Consider the following 22,437-nt stretch of genomic DNA (forward strand, 5'->3'; position numbering starts at 1 on the left):
TAGTCTCTGAGTTAGTAAATGTTTTGATTTCATTTTTTCGGGGGGTTTCCAGTAGAATGCTTCCTGTCTTTCCAGTGGGATATGTTCAGGCTGTTTAGCTGGAAATGATGGGCTCTTAGAGAGTCAAAGTCAGTTTTGAAGCAACAGACCACCAGATTAAACAGAGCACCTTTCAAATGAAGTGGAAAAACTCTGAGGGTGTCCTGTGTGTATGTGTGAGGTCTGGATGCAAAAAAAAAACATGCATGTGTCCTGGGCTCTACAGATCCACCCTGACACCACAACTCTACCCGACTTCCTGTTTATAAGGGTGTGTTTGTGTGTGCATGCATGTATGCATGTGTGTTTTTAACTATTGCAGCTGAGTAATCAGATCTCATAGAGACAGACACAAATGTCTGGGGAGGAAAAGTCTTCACACTCCATTTACCTCAGCGTGAGCAGCCTCCCGCATATACATAAACAGTCACATACACACACCAGTGCACACATACCGGGTCATTGTTTGTCTCTCACATGGATAAGGAAACACTGTGAAATCTTTTAGTCTCTTTCCAATGAGATCACCTCTGACGTGAGAGGTTAGTAGCTTCTGGGCTGGCAAGTTGAATTCCAGGCAGGGCGAACCTCTAAAGCACAGCGATGCTGAGAGAGCTCTATCGCTGTTGTGCCCTTTAGCAAGGCACTTAACTCCAGGTTGTTCTTGGGGGAATTGGTGCAGTTCACTTTGGACTGAAATTCGCTTTGTAACCGATTCAAAACAGCTGTGAGCATTTCTGGACTGTGCCTCAGCAACCTGACTTTGTCTGATAGAGCACTTAGAGCACTGAACAGAACAGGGTCATGCCGACCTTGATCACCAACAGGAACATGAGTGAAGGACGTCTGTTGGACTAATATTTCGCTGCTGAGGCAAAAAATAAATAAATAAATAAATGTGTACTGTATATATTTTCTGAGTTGCACTACAATCAAGTGGCCCTTCATTTAAATAATGCATTATCTTGAAATAGCAATGAACAATAACCTACAGTAGATTAATAAATGTTAATTTCTACATAAATACATTTTTAACGTTTTAAGTATTAACATTTATTGTACAACAAAAAAAGCGTGAATTAACAATGAAAAGTATACACTGCTGTCATCATTAGGGGTTAATGATATGATTGAAACAAGTCTCTTTTGTTCACCAAGGCTGAATTTATTTGACCAAAATTATATATAAAAATATATAATGGCATTAATACTATTTATTTATTAGTGCAAAGTTGAAATTTTAACATTACTACTGATTTAGTATTCAGTACTTGATTTATTGTTGCTAATTTGGCACTCAAGTAACATTTCTTAGTGTTATCAATGTTGAAAACAGCTGTGCTGCTTAATATTTTTGTGGAAAATCTAACTGTTTTTTTTGGATACTTTGATGAATAGAAAGGCCCCCCCCCCCCCAAAAAAAGATATTTTGTGACATTATACATTTATATTCTATTGCTTTTGAATTCAGTGTGTCCTTGTTGGATAAACAATCTTAATCTAGGTTAAAAATAGTTCATAAAAGTAGTTTATTGTTAGTTCTAGATAACAAATTGATCCTACAGTACATGCGTTATAAGACATTTTACCATTTTTAAATCCATTCCACAGAATTCCATGATTTCTTCCGCAAAATCCATACAGAAAATGTTAAACCAAAGCCGTCTGCAGATTCTGTCTGTTCCTGCTCAATATTCAACAGTTCAGTGGTTTTATATTTGTTATGAAATGAAAAACTATTACAGTGTAGCCAGTCCAGCTGAACTCTCCAAACTTCAGGTTGTCTGAGGTATTTGACAGGGTTCTTACAAGGTCATTTGTTTTGCCGATGGACACAGCCAGACTTACTTTGCCTCATAAGACGAAGCAAGTCAAAGTTCAGCTATTTAACACATAACAGAATCCAGAGGTTTGGGTCAAGATTGTCTCTTCAAGGCTTTAATATGTGAGAAAATTGGTTCAGATCAGCAACAAGCACTCACCCTTGTGACCTCTATCAGTCTTTAGATGCTTGCCCTTCCAGACTTGCACAGGCCACAAAGTTTCAGCATCTGCTAAATGCATGAGTGTGTGTAAAATCTTTAGTGTGCGTGTCACAGACAGGCATTTTTAGGGTTGCACGGCTCTTTGTCTTTATAGTGTTTCCAAAACCAGGCCTAAACTCGTCACAGCCTCCCTCTGCCTTGTGAAAACTGACTCTTTCCTTCTCTTTTCTCTCCTGGTCTCTCATCCGCATGAGTCACTTTCTCCCCTTGCATGCTTGTGATTGTCTTCTTCTCTCCTCGTTAGGCCAAAGGTGACGTTTTCCAGCTGCGATTTCCCTTATGCTACAGGTAGTGCTCATCTTTACTATTTAAATACAAAGAAAATGAGTGCTCGTCTACTGTTTTCAAATGCAAGATTTGATGATTGTAATTAAGACGCCAACATTCCCATTGCATGTGCCATCAGGGTGAGCCTTTTTTAATGATGCGGGTTATTAGACAGGAAGTATTCCTTTGTAAATATCAAATGACCTTTGAAGCGGGTCAGAGGCAGAATTGTTGATTGATGACATCAAAAGCGACTCATTTTTCACGAGAAAAGCAAAGATGGAATAGATTTAGCCTTGGAAATCTATAAAGACAAACAACCGTGCAATTCTAAAAGCGGTGTATATGGATGGTAATGGGGCCCATGTGACGGTTTTGTGTGTTCAGTCTCCAAATCTCGAGATGTGATCTCTAGTGATGGTGGAGTGCTACATTAGTTCATCTGCTCTGGAAGGTTCCTCGTGATTTTCACACAATGGATTTAAGAGGACCTTTCTCTGGTAATTATGGTCTCAGATTTAATCAATAGACATGAGGAGACGTTTATGCCTAAATACATGCACAGACATACATGCACCGGTTTTGTTATTCACATACAATATATTCTTAGCATAGGTGAAGCATTATCATGTATCATTTCCAATCACAGGTTTCGTACAGTAGAATTATTACTTGCATCCTATGTTTGTAGTGTGTGAGACAGTGTTGGGGCAGCGATGCTGTTAACTCTATAACTGCATTTGTCAGTAATGTGACAGTTTTTCCAGTAACAAACTACTTTTTTCAATTAGTATAATCAGACATGCTCGCAAACTGTCCAGTCTCTCTCTTAAATTCAATTCAATTCAATTCAAGTTTATTTGTATAGCGCTTTTTACGATACAAATCATTACAAAGCAACTTTACAGAAAATTAGGTTTCTACAATATTTAGTAGTAGCTTATCAGTGGTGACTGTCATTTCATGTGCATATAGCAGAAATTTTCAGAAAAATCAATAAAAAGACGTAAACAAACAGACGATTAACACTATTAACAGCAATTATGCAATCAAACTTATAGCAAAATGTGGTAGTTCTGTATGTTGTCTCTGGGTTAGCATCATCTGAGGTCCTCTGAGGGGCTGGCATCATCTCTTCTCAGGTGTTCTGGATCCAGACTGGAGCTTGTGTAAATCCTAGTTACCACGGGATGTAAATCCCGTGGCAAAGCAGAGAAACAAATAGAGACATAATTAGCGTAGCTGCTGTTCCAGCCAAGTAAAATTAATTCGTTTAACCCAAGCTAAAGAATAATAATGCACATTTGATCAGATATAACTGCAGTCCAAAATTATGAGATGCATTATTTGAATGCTTGGCCAAAGAGGTGTGTTTTTAATCTAGATTTAAACAGAGAGAGTGTGTCTGAGCCCCGAAGATTATCAGGAAGGCTATTCCAGAGTTTGGGAGCCAAATGTGAAAAAGCTCTACCTCCTTTAGTGGACTTTGCTATCCTAGGTACTATCAAAAGTCCAGCGTTTTGTGACCTTAGGGTGCGTGATGGGTTGTAGCGTGGTAGAAGACTAGTTAGGTACGCAGGAGCGAAGCCATTAAGGGCCTTATAAGTAAGTAATAATATTTTGTAACTGATACGGAACTTAATAGGTAGCCAGTGCAGAGACTGTAGTATTGGGGTAATATGATCATATTTTCTTGACCTGGTAAGGACTCTAGCCGCTGCATTTTGGACTACCTGTAGCTTGTTTATTGAGGATGCAGGACAACCACCTAGCAGTGCATTACAATAGTCCAGTCTAGAGGTCATGAATGCATGAACTAGCTTTTCTGCATCAGGAACAGGTAACATGTTTCGTAGCTTGGCAATGTTTCTAAGATGGAAGAATGCTGTTTTTGTAACATGGGAAATATGATTTTCAAAAGACAAGTTACTGTCTAATATAACACCCAGATTTTTTACAGTAGAGGAAGTAACAGTACATCCGTCTAGTTGCAAATTGTAATCTACGAGATTCTGTGTAATGTTTTCTGGTCCAATAAGTAATATCTCTGTCTTATCTGAATTTAATAGGAGAAAATTATTGGTCATCCAATCTTTTACATTTTTAACACACTCTGTTAGCTTAGATAATTTAGAAGTTTCACCTGGTCTTGTTGAGATATATAGTTGAGTATCATCAGCATAACAGTGGAAAAACTAATCCCGTATTTTCTAAAGATATTACCAAGGGGCAACATGTATATTGAAAATAGCAGAGGACCTAGGACAGATCCTTGTGGCACTCCATATTTTACTGGTGATAAATGAGATGACTCCCCATTTAGATAAACAAAGTGGTAGCGATCGGACAGGTAGGATCTAAACCATCTTAAAGCCTGCCCTTGGATACCTGTATAGTTTTGTAATCTATCTATGAGTATGTCGTGATCTATGGTGTCAAACGCAGCACTAAGATCAAGTAAAACTGAACTAAATGAAGCAATGGTGAGTGAAATACATTTTAGAGAATAATTTTTAATGATATTCAAATTATATTGTTTATTTATGAATAGTATAAAAATATTATACGCTACTGTTCAAAAGTTTGGAGTCAGTAATATTTGATCAGTTAATACTTTTATTCAGCAAGGATGCATTACATTGTTTAAAAGGGAACGTAAAGACTTTTATAATGTTACAAAAACAAACAAACATCTATTTCAAATAAATGCTGTTCTTTCGAACTTTCCATTCGTCAAAGAATCCTTCCAACATTGATAATAATAGGAAATGTTTTTGGGGATTTCTGAAGGATCATGTGACACTGAAGACTGGAGTTATGGCAGCTGAAATTCAGCTTTGCTATCACTGGAACACATTACATTTTATATTCAAATAGAAATCTGTGATTTGAAATTGTAATCATATTTGACAATACAATATGTTTATTATTTTTTTAGCCTCGAAGTGCCTAAGAGACTTATTTTCAAATAATTAACCAATCTTATTGACCCCAAAGTTTTGATTGGTCGTATAAATTAAAACAAATGAATAATATGAATGTTTATTACAATAATAACATAATATTTAATCCAATGTTGCTGTTCATCATTAAGTTTTTGGTTTTGTTATGTATTATAAATAAATTGTGTTTTTATCCTCATTGTTTGAGGATAAAAATGTGGCAGTACTGGAATAAAAATATCATCTGATTTATTTTTCTGTTTTAGATTTTAAAAATAGATGTTTCAGCCTTAAATAGCTTTAAAGTAGTTAGCTTCTTTTATTTAGTAACTTTAATGGAGAAAACTGCTTTTCTCTAAAGTACTTTATGTGCAAACTACAGTTTCGAAGTATCTTCCCAGAAACTGATGTGATGTATCTTGCTGCTCCAGAGGGAAACATCACAGTGAAGTCTGAGGTGTTTTGTCAGTTTTAATAAAAGATAAACTGCCACCTTTCAGATCTGAAAGGACATGTCACGCAAGCTTTAACTGCTGTGACTGAAATTGCACAAGAGCATGTTTTTTTTTTTATCTTATTGATATAGTAATCTATCCATTTTTTATTTGGAAATGGTTTATTTATAATTAGTCTAATCATATGCATATACAACTTATGTTTTTTATTATTTGATTTACTTTTACTATTCAACAATAATCACAGACTAATTCCAGATTATTCACATTTCAGTTACTTTAAAATAGGAGAGGCATTAAAATTCAGCATCACCAATTTGTTTTTGCTGAAATCAGTTTACTTTGTTTTTAAATCTCTCCTATACATGAGTTATGTTGAACAGTTTGGAAAGAAACTTCCATTCTGAAACATTTAACAGAAAATATTTTTTTTCTTATATTTAATGAAATGTTTTTTTTTCTTCTTCTTCTTTTACAGTAAAGAAGGCTTGCACTTGCAGTGGAGTGGCTCTCTTGTGTCTTTCCTCCAGGTGTCTTTACAAACACAACTTGAGAAACACTAGCAAGTGTGGATGTGTTAGCCAGATGTGGGTCCCCTTAGTTGCTTCAGTTTTAAGCCTTATCTGAGGGAGCTAGTGTGGGACATGCATTCACGTTCCCATGGTGACGATTGTAAACAAGTAGTGAAATGAAGTGTATGGCTGTCAGCAGCATTTCCAAGTTCACATACAACATCATTAAAGCACATAGGCCTTTTTGGTACTAGTTTAAGGATAACTGACCCTTCTCAAAGACCCCCCCCCCCTTAGTTACTGTTGCTATGTCTGACAAGCCATGTCGTTCTCACACCACACATCATGGCTGCATCTGAAAACTGAAAAATGCTGCCTTCGGAGGATGCATTCCAAGGTAGGAAGGCACCAAGGCACATCTTAATTCAATGTTAGCTTCAGTTAATGTCTCCTGAGATGCCTTCATCTGGCCGATTTTTGAAGGCAGCATAGATGTATCCTTCACTGCCTTTGATATCCCACAATCCTGTGCGTTCCATTCTGCTACAGTTAAGCTAAAAAATAAAGATGGTGTCTGAAAGTTGCGGTCGGTGGTCAGTTTGTGTGTAAATGTACGTTTTTGATCAACATTTTCCACTTTTGATGTCATTTCTAGTGAGGAATTAATATTGCAGTAATAAAATATTTACTTTAGTTATCACCAAAGCTTTCTATATTTTGCTGTATATCATTAAACCATTACTCTGCCTCAGAAACCTGTCCGAAAACAGTTTAATGAGGTGCCTTCGTGCAAAAACGCTGCCTGCAAAGTCATTGCCTCATACAGCAAGTCAGCTGCCTGAGTTTTCGGATGCAGCCCATGTTCTCATGCAGTGAAAAATATTTTTCTATACTCTGTTTTAATGGTTCAATTAAATTGTATTAATCAAAAAGCATGTCTAATTAATTGAAATCCTGAAACTTAGACAATTTAACAGCACTTTATTAAACAAAAAAAAAAAAATTATTAAATTTTTTATTTTTTACCAAATTCTGTGTTTTCCATTACTTTTCTGGATTGCATTTTAATGGATTCATAACATTTTAATATTCAAACGCATCTCCAATTAATTGATTTTATTTGAAAAAATAATGTATTATTATTTTATTCATTTTTTTTTAAATTTTAAGAAATACTGTGCACTTACATTTCTCTGCTAAATTAAATCTGGTAAATAATTTGTCTGGTAAATATATGTGATACAGTATAACGATAGTTTTCTCAAATTAAATGACACTCGGAGCAGCTCTGGAGATGATGTTCTTGTGTTCATGTACTCATATATTGAGGCAGCAGAGGCTGAAAACACAGCTAGCGTCACGCACACTTTAGTGTGTGTGTGTGTGTATGTGTGTGTGTGTGTGTGTGGTAAACGAAACGGCGTGTCTGTGCCATTCATTCATACAGAGACATGCAGAACACATTTAGATTTAAATAATATTTTTGCAGCTTATTCACAGACACTACTCCATACACGTTACACAGTTAATCAAAGGGCAATAAAAATGGCAGGTTTCTGCATTATGATTGGTCAGATTGCCCATCAATCAAGCTCACAGCAAAGTGGTTGACGTAAACTAGTTGTGGTTCCGGTTCCGGTTCCTCGATGCTGGCCCGCAGCAAACACTAAACATCTCGCCCGTCGTAACTGCCGCCGAAAACGCAGAAAAAAGATGTTTAATGTGCAGCTAAGAATACTCTACATAATGTGCTTAATAACAACTTTGAAGGGGACCCTGAAAGAAGCCCGCAAATCTGGCAAAATATACATACAACAATGGCGCACCTATGACCCGGCGTCTCACCTGGTAGGAAACAACCCGGGAGAGTTCGGTGGATTTGCCCGGCGTCTTTCCGATGAGGAATGGTTGCGGTTTGAGGCAGAAGAAAGAGCTTTCCGAAAAACCCTAGACACAAAGCTGATCGACGATAGACAGAGGATAACATATACTGGAACAGACCCGACACAGTGGAATAAACTCATGGCGATCCTAAACGGAATATACCATAAAAATGGCACGTTTTCTGCGCATAATCGAAACGGAAGACCTTACGGAATACCTCTTCTTAAATACACAGTGAGGATTCTCAACAAACTGCCGAATACTGACAAACCCCCAACAGACAGAACACCGGAGGCTCTGACAGAGTGGATAGAGAAACAGTTCCGCTTTATGCGCGAGGTCATTCAACCAGCGCTCAACAGAACAACGAGAACGCAGCAGAAAAGGCTCCCCAGAAAGGTAAGCCGCGATGAAATTGCATATCTCTGGAATAACAACAGGACTAAAGCTATTAGAGTCATTCTTAATAACAGTACCTTCACAGAACCTCTGCCAAGCATGAATGATACAGAGCGAGTTTATAAATATTACTGCGATAAAAACCAAGCCGACGCCACCGGTGAACGCCTCGCCACGCCCCCTTGGCTAGATGCGCTAGAGCTAAATCCCCCTACTGAAACACCGAATACCTCACTGTTTACATCTCAGGAGGTTTTAAGGGTTATTGAAAGCCTACCAAACAACAAGGCGTGTGGATCTGATGGCGTTACATATGAAACACTTAAATCCACAAAACAATGGACATGTACGGCATTAACGCAAATATTTAATGTTTGTATGACCAATGAGAAAATACCAGATTCGTGGAAAGGAGCTCTTATTCACAGAATTCCGAAAAAAGATAATATACCTGACAACCCAGCAACATGGAGAGACATATCTTTACTCCCTACTATTTATAAAGTTCTTATGAAATGTATTTTGAACCGCATCCTGCCATGGCTCTGCGAAATGAACATACTGTCGGAAAAGCAAAAAGCTTATATCAATCGTCAAGGCATGAACGAGCATGTTTTCTGCCTGAAAACAGCAATCGATGATTTTAAGCATGAATCCACCAAGTTTTATGCAGTTTTTCTAGACTTCCGTGATGCATTCGGCTCATTGCCACACAGCGTTATGATTAAATCTTTAGATGAAATTAACATACCTACACCGTATATTAACATAATTAAGGATATCTACAGAAACTCCTTTATCCAGGTGATCTGTGGAGACCAACTGACTAGACCAATCCAACTAAGAACTGGCATCAAGACAGGCTGCCCATGGAGCGCAGTAAACTTTATCCTAGCCCTTAACCAGTGGCTCAAATGGCTGTGCCTCTGCTCCTCCTCGCATATCAGATCGCCAAACCCTGTCCAGGCCTATGCAGATGATGTTCAGGTGTCATCCAGGGATGAGAAAGTGATTAAAACCATGCTCTCTCATACTGATAAATTCATGCGGTGGTCCGGACTAGAGGTGAAAAACACCAAGTGTGCTGTGTTTTACGAGAGACGCAGTGGAGGTAACAGGTGGTATCAAGCCAAGAAAGACAAGCCACCCTCCTTTTCCATCATGGGCAATGAAATTAAAGTGTATGCGTGCCATGAAACTTACTGCTATATCGGACACCGGTTTAACATCGCGGGTGAATGGGAAGAGCAAATACACGAACTTAGCAGTGAATACTGCACAAGACTGGACATGGTGGACTCATCCCCTCTCCCTGTTGCAATGAAGCTACAGGCCATAAGAGAGATTGCCCTTTCCAAAATACAGCATCTCTTCGCAAACATACATATTCCTAAATGCATCTTAAACGAGCTGAATAATAAGACTGTAAGCTTGGCAAGACGCTGGATAGGACTAAATACACACTTGACAAGAGACGTGCTGTTCCACAGGTCCAGAGAGGGAGGGCTGGGCGTCCCTCACATAGAGTGGGTATATACTGCCGCCAGAATAAGCAACCTGTTAAGGATGTTAAATAATGATGACGCAGCTGTGCGTGAGCTTGCCCGAGCCTCACTTTTACTACATCTAGGGAAACGCAAGGTCCCTCTTTGTATATTAGATGACGCCAGCTTCCTTGGGTTCAGAAGAAAACCCAGTGGAAAATTGGACACTAATACACCAGGCTTCGGTGTGTGCTCGGACTGGCTGGACCTGAATGACCTCTGTAACCGTGCAAACATCCAACTGCGCTGGAGGAACATAGCAGGACAGTCGGTGGAAGCCAATGAGAACATCTGCACGGATCCAACCATCACGGCAGAGGCAACCATTACAACTGATGACAACATTCAACTTCTTGATACTCAAAACATCAGAAGGACAATAATCGACCACTTTCACTTGCGTATGATACAACACTGGACAGGCCTACGCCTACAAGGACAATTGGCCTGCCTGCCCTGTGCTGACCAGAACCTATCACACACAGTTTTGAAAAACACAGCCCTACAAGACGACATTTACAGATTTACAATTAAAGCTCGTCTTCAGGTACTACCAACAAAGTCCAATTTAGCAATCTGGTTTCCATCTGCACATGAGCCGTTTTGCCTGCAACATTACAGCCGGCAAAGAGAGACGATCGCGCACATCCTTAACGGCTGCTCTGCCTATAAAGGACTGTACATCGCGCGCCACGACCGTATCGTTGCACTCTCAGCGAAGGAGCTCAGAGACAATGTCAGCCATACCACAATCCACTGTAACGAAAAGATCAAGACAGACTGGTTCCCTCTTTCACATGAACAGTGCGTTACATTGGGAAACTGCTACAAATCACTTACCAAATACACCGGATATATTTGTAATTAATGAACACACCAAAGCTGTTACAATAATAGAAATCGGTTGCTCTTTTGATGCCTACATGGACACCTGCTATGCTTCAAAAAACTGTTGAAATACCAACCATGGTACAATGTTTTTAATAACTTTGGCTACTCTTGTAAAGTCATTGCCCTCATTTTTGGTAGTTTAGGCCATGTGCACAAGTTGTGTGTAAGAGGCCTGCAGATCTGTGGACTACATAAGAACAAGGCCAAAAAACTGACGAGATATTGCTCTGTATCAGCAGTAATCGGTAGCCTCTACATATGGAGGCGCAGGTGCCACCTTTACCCTTAATGTGCAAAATGGACTGAGATATTTGCTGCTGTTGTACATCTTTCTGTCAAATTTGGATTAAGTCATGATATATGCTTATCTTTTAATCCAAATAAAGAATTTATGTGTGTGGTAAACGAAACGGCGTGTCTGTGCCATTCATTCATACAGAGACATGCAGAACACATTTAGATTTAAATAATATTTTTGCAGCTTATTCACAGACACTACTCCATACACGTTACACAGTTAATCTGGGCAATAAAAATGGCAGGTTTCTGCATTATGATTGGTCAGATTGCTCATCAATCAAGCTCACAGCAAAGTGGTTGACGTAAACTAGTTGAAAAGAGAGAAGGAAATCAATAAGTAGTTATCCTTTTTTGCTGTTTACTCCTGCAAAGCATTAGACCGTTGCAGCAAAATGTTTAGTAGAGGATTTCTCAATCAAAGAAAACCATTTATATGATTTGAACAGTTTGACTCTCAGGCTAACTTGGATGCCTGCTGGAAAAGTAAAAAAAAAAACTTTCTTCTCTTATATAAGCTTTCAGCCAAGATAGAACTAAAAAAGGACCATTTGGAAAATGTTATTTTGATTCAAGATCAATTTTCCAAACACATTTTTTGTTTAACAGTGATGTATGGTGTGAGGGTTGAAGTAATGAAAAACCATAAATCCAGATTTTTTTATTTTTTATTTTTGGAGGATGTGAACAATGACTTTTTGTTGATGAATAATCAGACGCAACATTCATCAAAAGTGCAGACCACAGGACACGCTTTCCAAACAAGTGCATGACGTTCACTTTAAATCCAGTAGTGCAAACTTCCTTAAATTTTTTATTACAGCAAGCCACACTTTTTTCATCATACAACAAGCTCAGATATGTTTCTCTTTGTTTCTCACACAGTGTTGAATGGAAAGAGCAGACCATCTCTTTTCACCCCAGTGGTCTTGGAGTTGCTCTCTGATGTCCGTGGGGGTTCCCCTCTATTCTCTCCCTGCTGAATCCCACCTCGCGGGGACCTTTCCCAATCCTTGTAAAGGAATATGTTTCAGAATGCTTACTGTGCAAGGTTTTATAGCATCCAATTTGAGCTGTGTGAACGTCTGGAAAGCTTCCAAAGAGCCTCAGATCTCCAAGCATTCCTCAGGAGAGCTGAAAGCGAGCTGCGGCCAAACACATGAGCCTTTCACATGAGCTCGGTGATCAGTACCACACTACAGCTGCCGTTCACTCCTCCCTTTGGCCTGCTAATTCTTACTTCTCTCTGTCCTTCTCTCGTTTTCTCTCCTGTTGTGTTCACCCCCTCCCCCCTCCTCCTGTCAGGGCTCACACATTCTCTCTAAAGCTCAGAGTGAGTTTGTCTGCAGTGCGTATCGCAAGCAGTGTAATCACAGGGGCCTCTCTGCTGGCCAGATGTTCAGGGTATCCATGCAGGCATGGCTGAATTCAATGCCGAACTGACTCTCCGAACTATGCTGTGGTTCTTTAGCAAGATGATTGGCTGAGAGACAGCGATCCCTGACATTCTAGAACAGCGACGTTTTCAAAATGGGTTCAAGATTCTGCTGGACGGAAAGCTACGAGGAATCTTTTTCTCACTCAACCTTTAAACTTCTGAACGTTTAATGAACTTTGTTCATTTTGTGTGCATGCCCGTGCATAGCTCCAGAACGAACTCATTGGGATCCAGATCACGACAGTGATGAGAGTAATAAAATAAATACTCCTTTTGGTGGTTAGCAGCAATTACAATCAAACATGCTACCGAACACTGAACATACACACTGATGCAAAAGTATGCTGCAAACCACGAAGTATCACAGGTATTGCATATTTTTGTTTACTTTGATTTGAACCATCTTAAAACTGAACTTAGCCAGCCTAGATATAAAATAAATAAATCAAATAAATGATTGTCTCTGCAGGTTGTTCATTTATTGGTCAAAGAAAGAGGTAGAATGTACTCCCTAAATAATACAGTAAATAGTGAGATATGTAATTTCATAATTTAAAAAAATCTGTCATTGTGCACCCTCATTCTAAACCTGTATGACTTTCTTTAAATAAATACATTTCTCAAAATATACTTTGTTCCACATAAGACAGTCATATACAGGTTTAGAATGATATGAGGTTGTGTAAATGATGACATACTTTTGGGTTGAGTATCGCTTTATGCCACTATAGTAGTAATAGTGCTAACCAGTGTTAGCTTCCATATTGTTTCCACATAGTGAACTGATAGCAATTTAGTAACTTTCTGTAATGTGATCCTTTGTGTTTGTGAGATGGAACGATTTGGGATTTTAACACTTTATTCCCAAAGTTCAACATTTCAGCAATTTATTTACTGAGCTATAGACATTTGGGTGGGACTGCTTTTATATGTAAAACAACACCAGGGTCCATATGGGATCGCTTTGAGAATGACATTTTAATGTTGACGAGAGACTGAATATTTAATCCACACATGGATGCAAAAAGTAGGTTTCACACCAGCCAAACCAAAGTGGATTTAGAGAGTAAACTCTGAATCGCAATCATTACCAAATGTGTTAGCAGATGATTTTAGGAAACACTCAGAAATATACATTTGTAGAAATTCTCCTTGATAGCAGATTTTTACACAATTCTCCTGACAATTTAACTGAATTTATGTTAAAAGGTTATTAATTCACCACATCATAAATCTTTAACCAGAGTGTTTAGTTTAAAATTTCTTGCATTTGATTTAAAATTTTAACCTCTTGTTACATAATCGCCATAACATAAATATTCAACATCTCTCAAAACCATTTTAAAAGCATCCTAAAACATCTACTTTAATAGATCATCACAAACCCAGATTAAAAAAGAAAGAAAAGATAATGTATCCACTAGAGCATTTAACTCATGTTTACAAATGTATTACTTTTCTATCAGCATACACACAAACATAATTTACAAATTATATCTGTCTTTCCCAACTGTAAATTACCTGTGTGAGTGAGAAAGAGAGAGCGAATAAAATTAGATATCAAGATGCCAGGCATAACTGGTAAATATTTACAATGTGTAAATTTCCCAAAGGAACATATGAACACATCACAGTTTGGAAGTTTTTCTTTAAGTATGGAAGGTTTTCATAATTTGTTTACTAATGCACAGAGGTTTATAGATTTTAAAGATGTAAACTCTTACTTCTATAACTGAGTATAAATGTGTGGATATATTGTGTAGATGGAGAGATGGATGGATGGATGGATAAATACATTATAACAGAAGTATTGAAAATCAAGATGTACAGTCACTTCTAAAAAGCAGCATGTCATTTGGATCGCAAACTGTATTTAAATAGATGTTAGCGCATCTGCTTACTGCATCATTTACTATAGACTAAATCTGTCTAAGAGACTTCGGCCTGGCTCAGACCCATGGACTTATTTGAAATTATATTTATTCAATCTATGACAGACATGTTATTATAAGTGTTTGTATGTATATTTGCAGACAGATGTGTATTTGAGAGAACGAGAGTGTGTGTGTCTGAGGAAGAGTGTGTGGTTACATGTTGCTCTCTATTGGGATGCCACGTGGGCGATTCTAAGACAAGTCACATCTCGCAGACAGGCTGTGTTTGTGGAGGAGCCAATGCGTGTGTGTGTGTGTGTGTGTGTGTGTGTGTGTGTGTGTGTGTGTGTGTGTGAGAGAGAGAGAGAGAGAGTACTCACACACACACATGCACGCCAAGAGCTGTGATATTTCTTTATGTAGTCCAACTGACATGGGCGGAATGTAACATTCTCTCTTTCTCTGTGTTGTTAACACAGCTGTGTGAAATAGGCTGGAACTGAGGCGTAATGTGGACAGCTGCTCTTTTCCTACAGTCCTAATGAGAACACACACATGCACTTTCACTCACACACACACACACACACACACACATTGAGATTAATTTGCAGCAGTATCCATAATTGTAATTCATTGTAATTGTGCATAAAGCTTCATGAGATGATAGAAATCCAATAGTTAATCAATAATTCATTTATGTAATATTGGTCTGTGGTTATTAAATAAAAACTTAATACAGTAATGATACAGTGTGTTACTTCTAGAGTGCCCCAGTTCAATCAATCAGCAAACACACACACTCGCAGCAAAACAGATGAACATGCTGGATTTGATTTAGAAACCACAGCATGAATACAGTGGAAAGGAATCTGAATTGCTCTGTCTCTTTCTCTCTCTCTCTCTTTAGTCATTATGAGTTCTGTTCAAAATGAAACAAAAGAATGAAGACAAAAAAAAAAAAAAAAAGATACAAATATTGCACGTTGGCAGTCTCAGCCTCAGCAATGGTATGCTAATTATTCAAAGTAACCTGAATTTTCTAAATCGAAACAATGACCCGAAGGTTCCTGTTGTGAAATACCCATATCACTTTATCCTCATGAGAAATACCAATATTTCACAAAGGACATTTTTGGGTTACTTACAATAAGGAAAACAGGGTGAATTTGGTCTGGATCATGGTCTGTTACTGTAACACACCCTGACATGTCTTCATATGTCTCTCTTGCTTTCTGTGGCATGGTGAAAAAAAAAAACTATGTATACACACACTACCATTATAGGTCGGTAAAAAAATGCTTTTGAAAGAAGTCTCTTGTGCTCACCATCACTAAATTTATTTGACCCAAAATACAAAAAACATAAAAGTAATATTATGAAATACTTTAACAATTTTAGGTAACTTTTTTATCGTAATATTTTTTAAAATATAATTTATTCCTCTGTCAAAGCTGAATTTTCAGCAGCCATTGCTCAAATGCTAAATGATCCTTCAGAAATCATTCTAAAATGCTGATTTGGTGCCCATGAAACATTTCATACTATTATTAACAGCTGCTTAATATTCTTGTGGAAACTGTAACACATTTTCATTCAAGATTCTTTGATGAATAGAAAGATTTTTTTTATTTAAAAAACATAATAGATATTAATAGATAAATATTTTTTGTAACAAATATTTTTTACTGTAATTTCTGAATAAAATAAAATAAAAAACTTACTGGCCTTAAACATTTAAACAGTAGTGTATATACAATATGTTCTAGCTTTATATATTTTTTTTTTAAATAAAAAATAAAATAATTTAACAATGTTATAATTGTATTTTTAAATCATAATAATATATTAATACAGTTGTTAATGCTTTGTTCTATGCTGGAGTCAGACTAAGTATCAATAATATGATTGTTTAGACTAGCTTGTCCATGTTATTCTATGGGTCTGTGCTAATATCTGTTAGATCCTTCAACAATAGGAGGTGAAGTTTTTAATTTATGAAATATGTATGACCTTAAGATCAGTAAAGGAAATCTCCCAAAGATCCTGGTGACCACACATGTCAGACATTTTTGCTTAAGCGATTTTCAGATGCTAGAGTAAAGATTCTCAGGATTTTCCTTTACAATCCTTGAGCACATCAATGAGAGAAAATCATTGTTATCCTTTAGATTTCATGGTCTCTGCACACTGCAGTCCAAATATGCGCAGGACAATTCAAAAAGGCATAAAACACTCTCTTACTGAGACGAAACGGGTTATTTTCCCACTGAGAGGATTTTTGGTCCGCTGTGTGTAAGGTGATTCCCTAATGCATAGCCAGTGGTGTGTGTGTGTGTGTGTAATTCCTGACAGGAAATTGTTCTCTGTGGAAATGAAACCACTCTATTGCTGCTCTCAGTGAGGAATGTGAGGCTTATGGAAGACTTCCTCTCCAGTCTTTCTCACTTTGCACCCATCGTGGACATGTGGTAAAGTATGTGTGTGTGTTTGTAAGGAAACTGTCCTCATCAGGGTATCAGAGGATGTTGGACATCCTTATTGTCCATCTGTGTGTATGTGAGTGTCTGTGTATACATTTACATGTGCAAGCTGTCATCAGCAATATATTAAAGTTACCAGCTTGTGTGTGTGTGTGTTTATGTGACCCCTCTGGTCGATTTAGTGTTGTGATAACACCCTATGGAGTGCAGTGAAGTTTATGGCCATACTGAAGAAAAACACTTCTATATTATAACCTCTGAAGATTGACAGGTGATATGATATGCCTGTGTGTGTGTGTGTTAATATAATTGTTCAAAGAAATGAATCTGTGCACCTTTTTTAAGCATGTGTTTGCATTGGCCAGTTGAAATGACTCCCCTAAGAGCGTTATATCCTATGTGACTAAAATCTACTCATCTGTGGTGTGGTGAGGAGAGAAAGGTCTCAATTTAGTGGTGTTATTTCTGACGAGAGTGCTCTTTAATGAAAGGACTCATTCGTGAACATTTGTATATGTTGGTTTATCCAGCATTGTCAACTCTCATGCATTTGGCGTGAGACATGCTTTCAGTCTCTGGCTGCATCTGAAACTGCATACTTCCTTGCTATATAGTAGGCGAAAACAGTATGTGACAAAAAAGTATTTTTTGTATAATTCACAGTACTCATGAAAAGTTAGCAAAAAGTACCCAGATGACTTAATACTTCTGGAGTGATTCTGAAGTGTGCTAGTAAGAACATGACGAATGTAGTACGTCCAAATTACATTTATACTACCTAATCAGATTACATTTATAAGTATCTACTCAAATGAGTATGTGATTTCGGATGCAGCCTCTGTCTCACACTCTCACGCTGCCAAAGTAAATCGATATCATATTTATTTATGAAAAAATTTGTTGATAACGACAAGCTCTGGACATTTTTTATGCAATATGGATTAATCTAAAAGTAGAAATAAATGCAACAACAGCCAGTCAGTGCTTGTCGCTAATAGACTCAAGGTCATTGCACACTGTTTCTTTGTCAGAAATTTTTGCATGTTAAAAAAGAAATACGACCTCACAGATCCAATTTTCTGCGTTTTCTCATCAGTAGAAAGCATTTTGAAAAAGCAAGCAAATCGGAAAAACAAAAATTTCTGACTCAGTGTGTAAGGACCTTAACTCTGCATGTTCCGCGTGTCTCTGTGTGAGTGAATGGCGCGGTTTCGTCTGATACACAAACGCACACGGTGCTGACAGTGATTTCAGATTCTGCATCTCAATATATGAGGACATGAATAATTTAGAGATACTTCAGCAGCTTGACAGCGTTTACTTTGAGAAAAACCACTAAGACAGCCTGAAACTGAAAGTAAAACTGAAAGACCTTCACGACAACATGTCACAATAAAATTCTGATTTAACTTGAAGAAATTATGACAGAAATATATTGCTGTTGTATACTACAATGTAATTCTCAAGTTATAGTAATAATAATAAAATTGTAAGGAATATATACAACCAGGGTATTTTTCATGAATTCTTTCAAAAGTGTGACGTGACATACAGCCAAGTATGGTGACCCATACTCAGAATTCGTGCTCTGCATTTAACCCATCCAAAGTGCACACACACAGCAGTGAACACACGCACACCGTGAACACACACCCGGAGCAGTGGGCAGCCATTTATGCTGCGGCGCCCGGGGAGCAGAGTTCGGTGCCTTGCTCAAGGGCACCTCAGTCGTGGTATTGCCGGCCCAAGACTCGAACCCACAACCTTAGGGTTAGGAGTCAAACTCTCTAACCACTTGGCCATGACTTCCCCCGAAACTGTATAACTGTATAAATTTAATTATTTTATACAGTTATACAGTGCTATTGTTCTGCATCTTATTTGACAAAAAATAAAAATGCAATGTTTTTTGTAAATTAATTATGTTTTCAACACAATTTAAAAGATTAATTAAATTGTTAAAGTTGTATTAATTAATTTAATTAGACATAATTTTTAATGATACATTTATACTGAATCATATTTTTATTTTATTTTTTATTAAAAGGAAAACAGAATTTAGGGAAAAATCTAATAGATTACACGGGCCCTAAATTAAAAGTTAGCTCTGTATCAATTCATTGTCAATTGTGCGCTGTAAGTAATGTCACTTAGAGTAGGGTTTGTGTAATGCAGCAGAGAAAAGGCACAAAAATTTAGTCTAAAAAACGCATTTTATGAGTAATTAAATTTAATAAATTATTTTTGTAAGAAGAGTAGCTGGAATGGGACCGACCCTAAATTATCTTTGAAGTAACAATAGTCATCTAATCAACATGGGAGGAATTTTCTAAAAAGTGCATCTAGTACCACATTAATCATATGGTAATTTATAGTATGAAGATGAGATTAAAAATGAATTGTTGGATCCAGGCAGGTGTATTTGATTGAGTGATTAAAATCTCACTCCAGCTGAGGAACCAAAGTTGTCAACCCTGGTTTATCCTCTTTATACAAAGGGCTGTGTTGAGATGTCTATGGTGAGCTAAACATACTTCAGTGAAAGGTAAAGTTTTTACCTTCTTAAGTGGATACTTTAAATAAAGTTAATGTGATAAAGTATTTAAAATTACAAATATACACTATTGTTCATAAATTTATGGTCAGTAAGATTGTATATGTTCTTTATTTAGCACTGTAAGCATTAAATTGATCAAAAGTGACACTAAAGACATTTATAATGTTATAAAAGATGTATATTTCAAATAAATGATTTTCGTTTGAACTTCATATTTATCAAGGAATGCCAAAAACGTATCATGATTTCCACAAAAATATAAGCAATATGAAACAAATTGATGATAATAATAAGAAATGTTTCTTGAGCAACAAATTAACAAATTACAATGATTTCTGATGGATCTTGTGACATTGAAGACTAGAGTATGAATGCTTAAAATATATTCAAATAGAAAACAAATTTTTCACAAGATATATATATATATATATATATATATATATATAGGTCCTTCTCAAAAAATTAGCATATTGTGAAAAAGTTCATTATTTTTCCATAATGTAATGATAAAAATTAAACTTTCATATATTTTAGATTCATTGCACACCAACTGAAATATTTCAGGTCTTTTATTGTTTTAATACTGATGATTTTGGCATACAGCTCATGAAAACCCAAAATTCCTATCATCAAAAAATTAGCATATTTCATCCGACCAATAAAAGAAAAGTGTTTTTAATACAAAAAAAGTCCTTCAAATAATTATGTTCAGTTATGCACTCAATACTTGGTCGGGAATCCTTTTGCAGAAATGACTGCTTCAATGGCATGGAGGCAATCAGCCTGTGGCACTGCTGAGGTGTTATGGAGGCCCAGGATGCTTCGATAGCGGCCTTAAGCTCATCCAGAGTGTTGGGTCTTGCGTCTCTCAACTTTCTCTTCACAATATCCCACAGATTCTCTATGGGGTTCAGGTCAGGAGAGTTGGCAGGCCAATTGAGCACAGTAATACCATGGTCAGTAAACCATTTACCAGTGGTAATCTTCAACTCCATAAAGCTTTTCAGCAGATGGAAGCATGAAGTGCTCCAAAATCTCCTGATAGCTAGCTGCATTGACCCTGCCCTTGATAAAACACAGTGGACCAACACCAGCAGCTGACATGGCACCCCAGACCATCACTGACTGTGGGTACTTGACACTGGACTTCAGGCATTTTGGCATTTCCTTCTCCCCAGTCTTCCTCCAGACTCTGGCACCTTGATTTCCGAATGACATGCAAAATTTGCTTTCATCCGAAAAAAAGTACTTTGGACCACTGAGCAACAGTCCAGTGCTGCTTCTCTGTAGCCCAGGTCAGGCGCTTCTGCCGCTGTTTCTGGTTCAAAAGAACACGCCTGTGCACGGTGGCTCTGGATGTTTCTACTCCAGACTCAGTCCACTGCTTCCGCAGGTCCCCCAAGGTCTGGAATCGGTCCTTCTCCACAATCTTCCTCAGGGTCCGGTCACCTCTTCTCGTTGTGCAACGTTTTTTGCCACACTTTTTCCTTCCCACAGACTTCCCACTGAGGTGCCTTGATACAGCACTCTGGGAACAGCCTATTCGTTCAGAAATTTCTTTCTGTGTCTTACCCTCTCGCTTGAGGGTGTCAATGATGGCCTTCTGGACAGCAGTCAGGTTGGCAGTCTTACCCATGATTGCGGTTTTGAGTAATGAACCAGGCTGGGAGTTTTTAAAAGCCTCAGGAATCTTTTGCAGGTGTTTAGAGTTAATTAGTTGATTCAGATGATTAGGTTAATAGCTCGTTTAGAGAACCTTTTCATGATATGCTAATTTTTTTGAGATTTTGAATTTTGGGTTTTCATGAGCTGTATGCCAAAATCATCAGTATTAAAACAATAAAAGACCTGAAATATTTCAGTTGGTGTGCAATGAATCTAAAATATATGAAAGTTTAATTTTTATCATTACATTATGGAAAATAATGAACTTTTTCACAATATGCTAATTTTTTGAGAAGGACCTGTATATATATATTAGTATATTTGACCAAATAAATGCAGGCTTGGTGAACAAAAGACATAAAAAAAAATCATACTGGCCCGAAACCTGTGAATAGTATTGTATCTCTTGGAATTGACTGATTAAATCAAGAGATGGAGATTTTCTCATTAGGAGTCATAAACAAGGTTCTAGGACATGCCAGATGTTAGACTAAAACCTCTGTCCTGAAAACTCCAGCAACTGATTTAATAATTGACATTTGAATGCAATTTGAATGTAGACTGATCATCAAGTGCATTCACATTTGTGTCATGTCCATTCATCTTCAGCATTGTCTGCAATTAAAATGTCTTACTTGACTGATGTTATGTCTCTTCAAAAGGACAAATGAGCGTAGTTCTTTCCAAGTAGAACTTACAGTTAATTGGCCATAATTTTTTAGCCAGGAGTGTAATTAGATTAGTTTGTTAGTTCAGTAAAATGGACAAAAAGACATTCAAGTCATGATGAACTTCAAAGAATGTACTATGTACTTTGGAGGTTTCGGAAATTGTAAAGAAGTTGTATCGTGTTTGCCTTGGAAATATAATTGAGCAGAGTACAGAGTACTTCAATAACAGGCCTACTTGAGTCAAGTACATTCTCCAAAATATAACTGAGGAAGTAATGAGGTACAATTATTTAAGCACTTCACACTCCTGCTTGTTCACAAATCTTTCTGAATGTTTGTGCTGACTTTATTGTTCATGTTTGTTTATTTTTAGTTCATGGTTTCTTTGCTTGTCAGCAAACTGGACTTCCTGGGTAGTGGCCCACACACACTCCCACACACCGGCTCTGTTCCAAAAACCTTGTGTGTTGCCTCACT

At 37.4% G+C, this 22,437-nt stretch overlaps 1 protein-coding gene across 1 annotated transcript; it reads left to right on the forward strand.

The window, feature by feature from the left end:
* The first annotated feature begins 7,885 nt into the window (after positions 1-7,885).
* Positions 7,886-11,028, forward strand: LOC122137455. The gene is made up of 2 exons (XM_042724287.1): positions 7,886-8,543; positions 9,348-11,028. The coding sequence occupies exons 1-2, from the start codon at positions 7,974-7,976 to the stop codon at positions 10,953-10,955; spliced, it is 2,178 nt and encodes a 725-aa protein (XP_042580221.1). The 5' UTR covers positions 7,886-7,973; the 3' UTR covers positions 10,956-11,028.
* The last annotated feature ends 11,409 nt before the right edge of the window (positions 11,029-22,437 follow it).

This window comes from Cyprinus carpio, chromosome B5 (assembly GCF_018340385.1).
Source record: "Cyprinus carpio isolate SPL01 chromosome B5, ASM1834038v1, whole genome shotgun sequence".
In the NCBI taxonomy this organism is placed as follows: domain Eukaryota; kingdom Metazoa; phylum Chordata; class Actinopteri; order Cypriniformes; family Cyprinidae; genus Cyprinus; species Cyprinus carpio.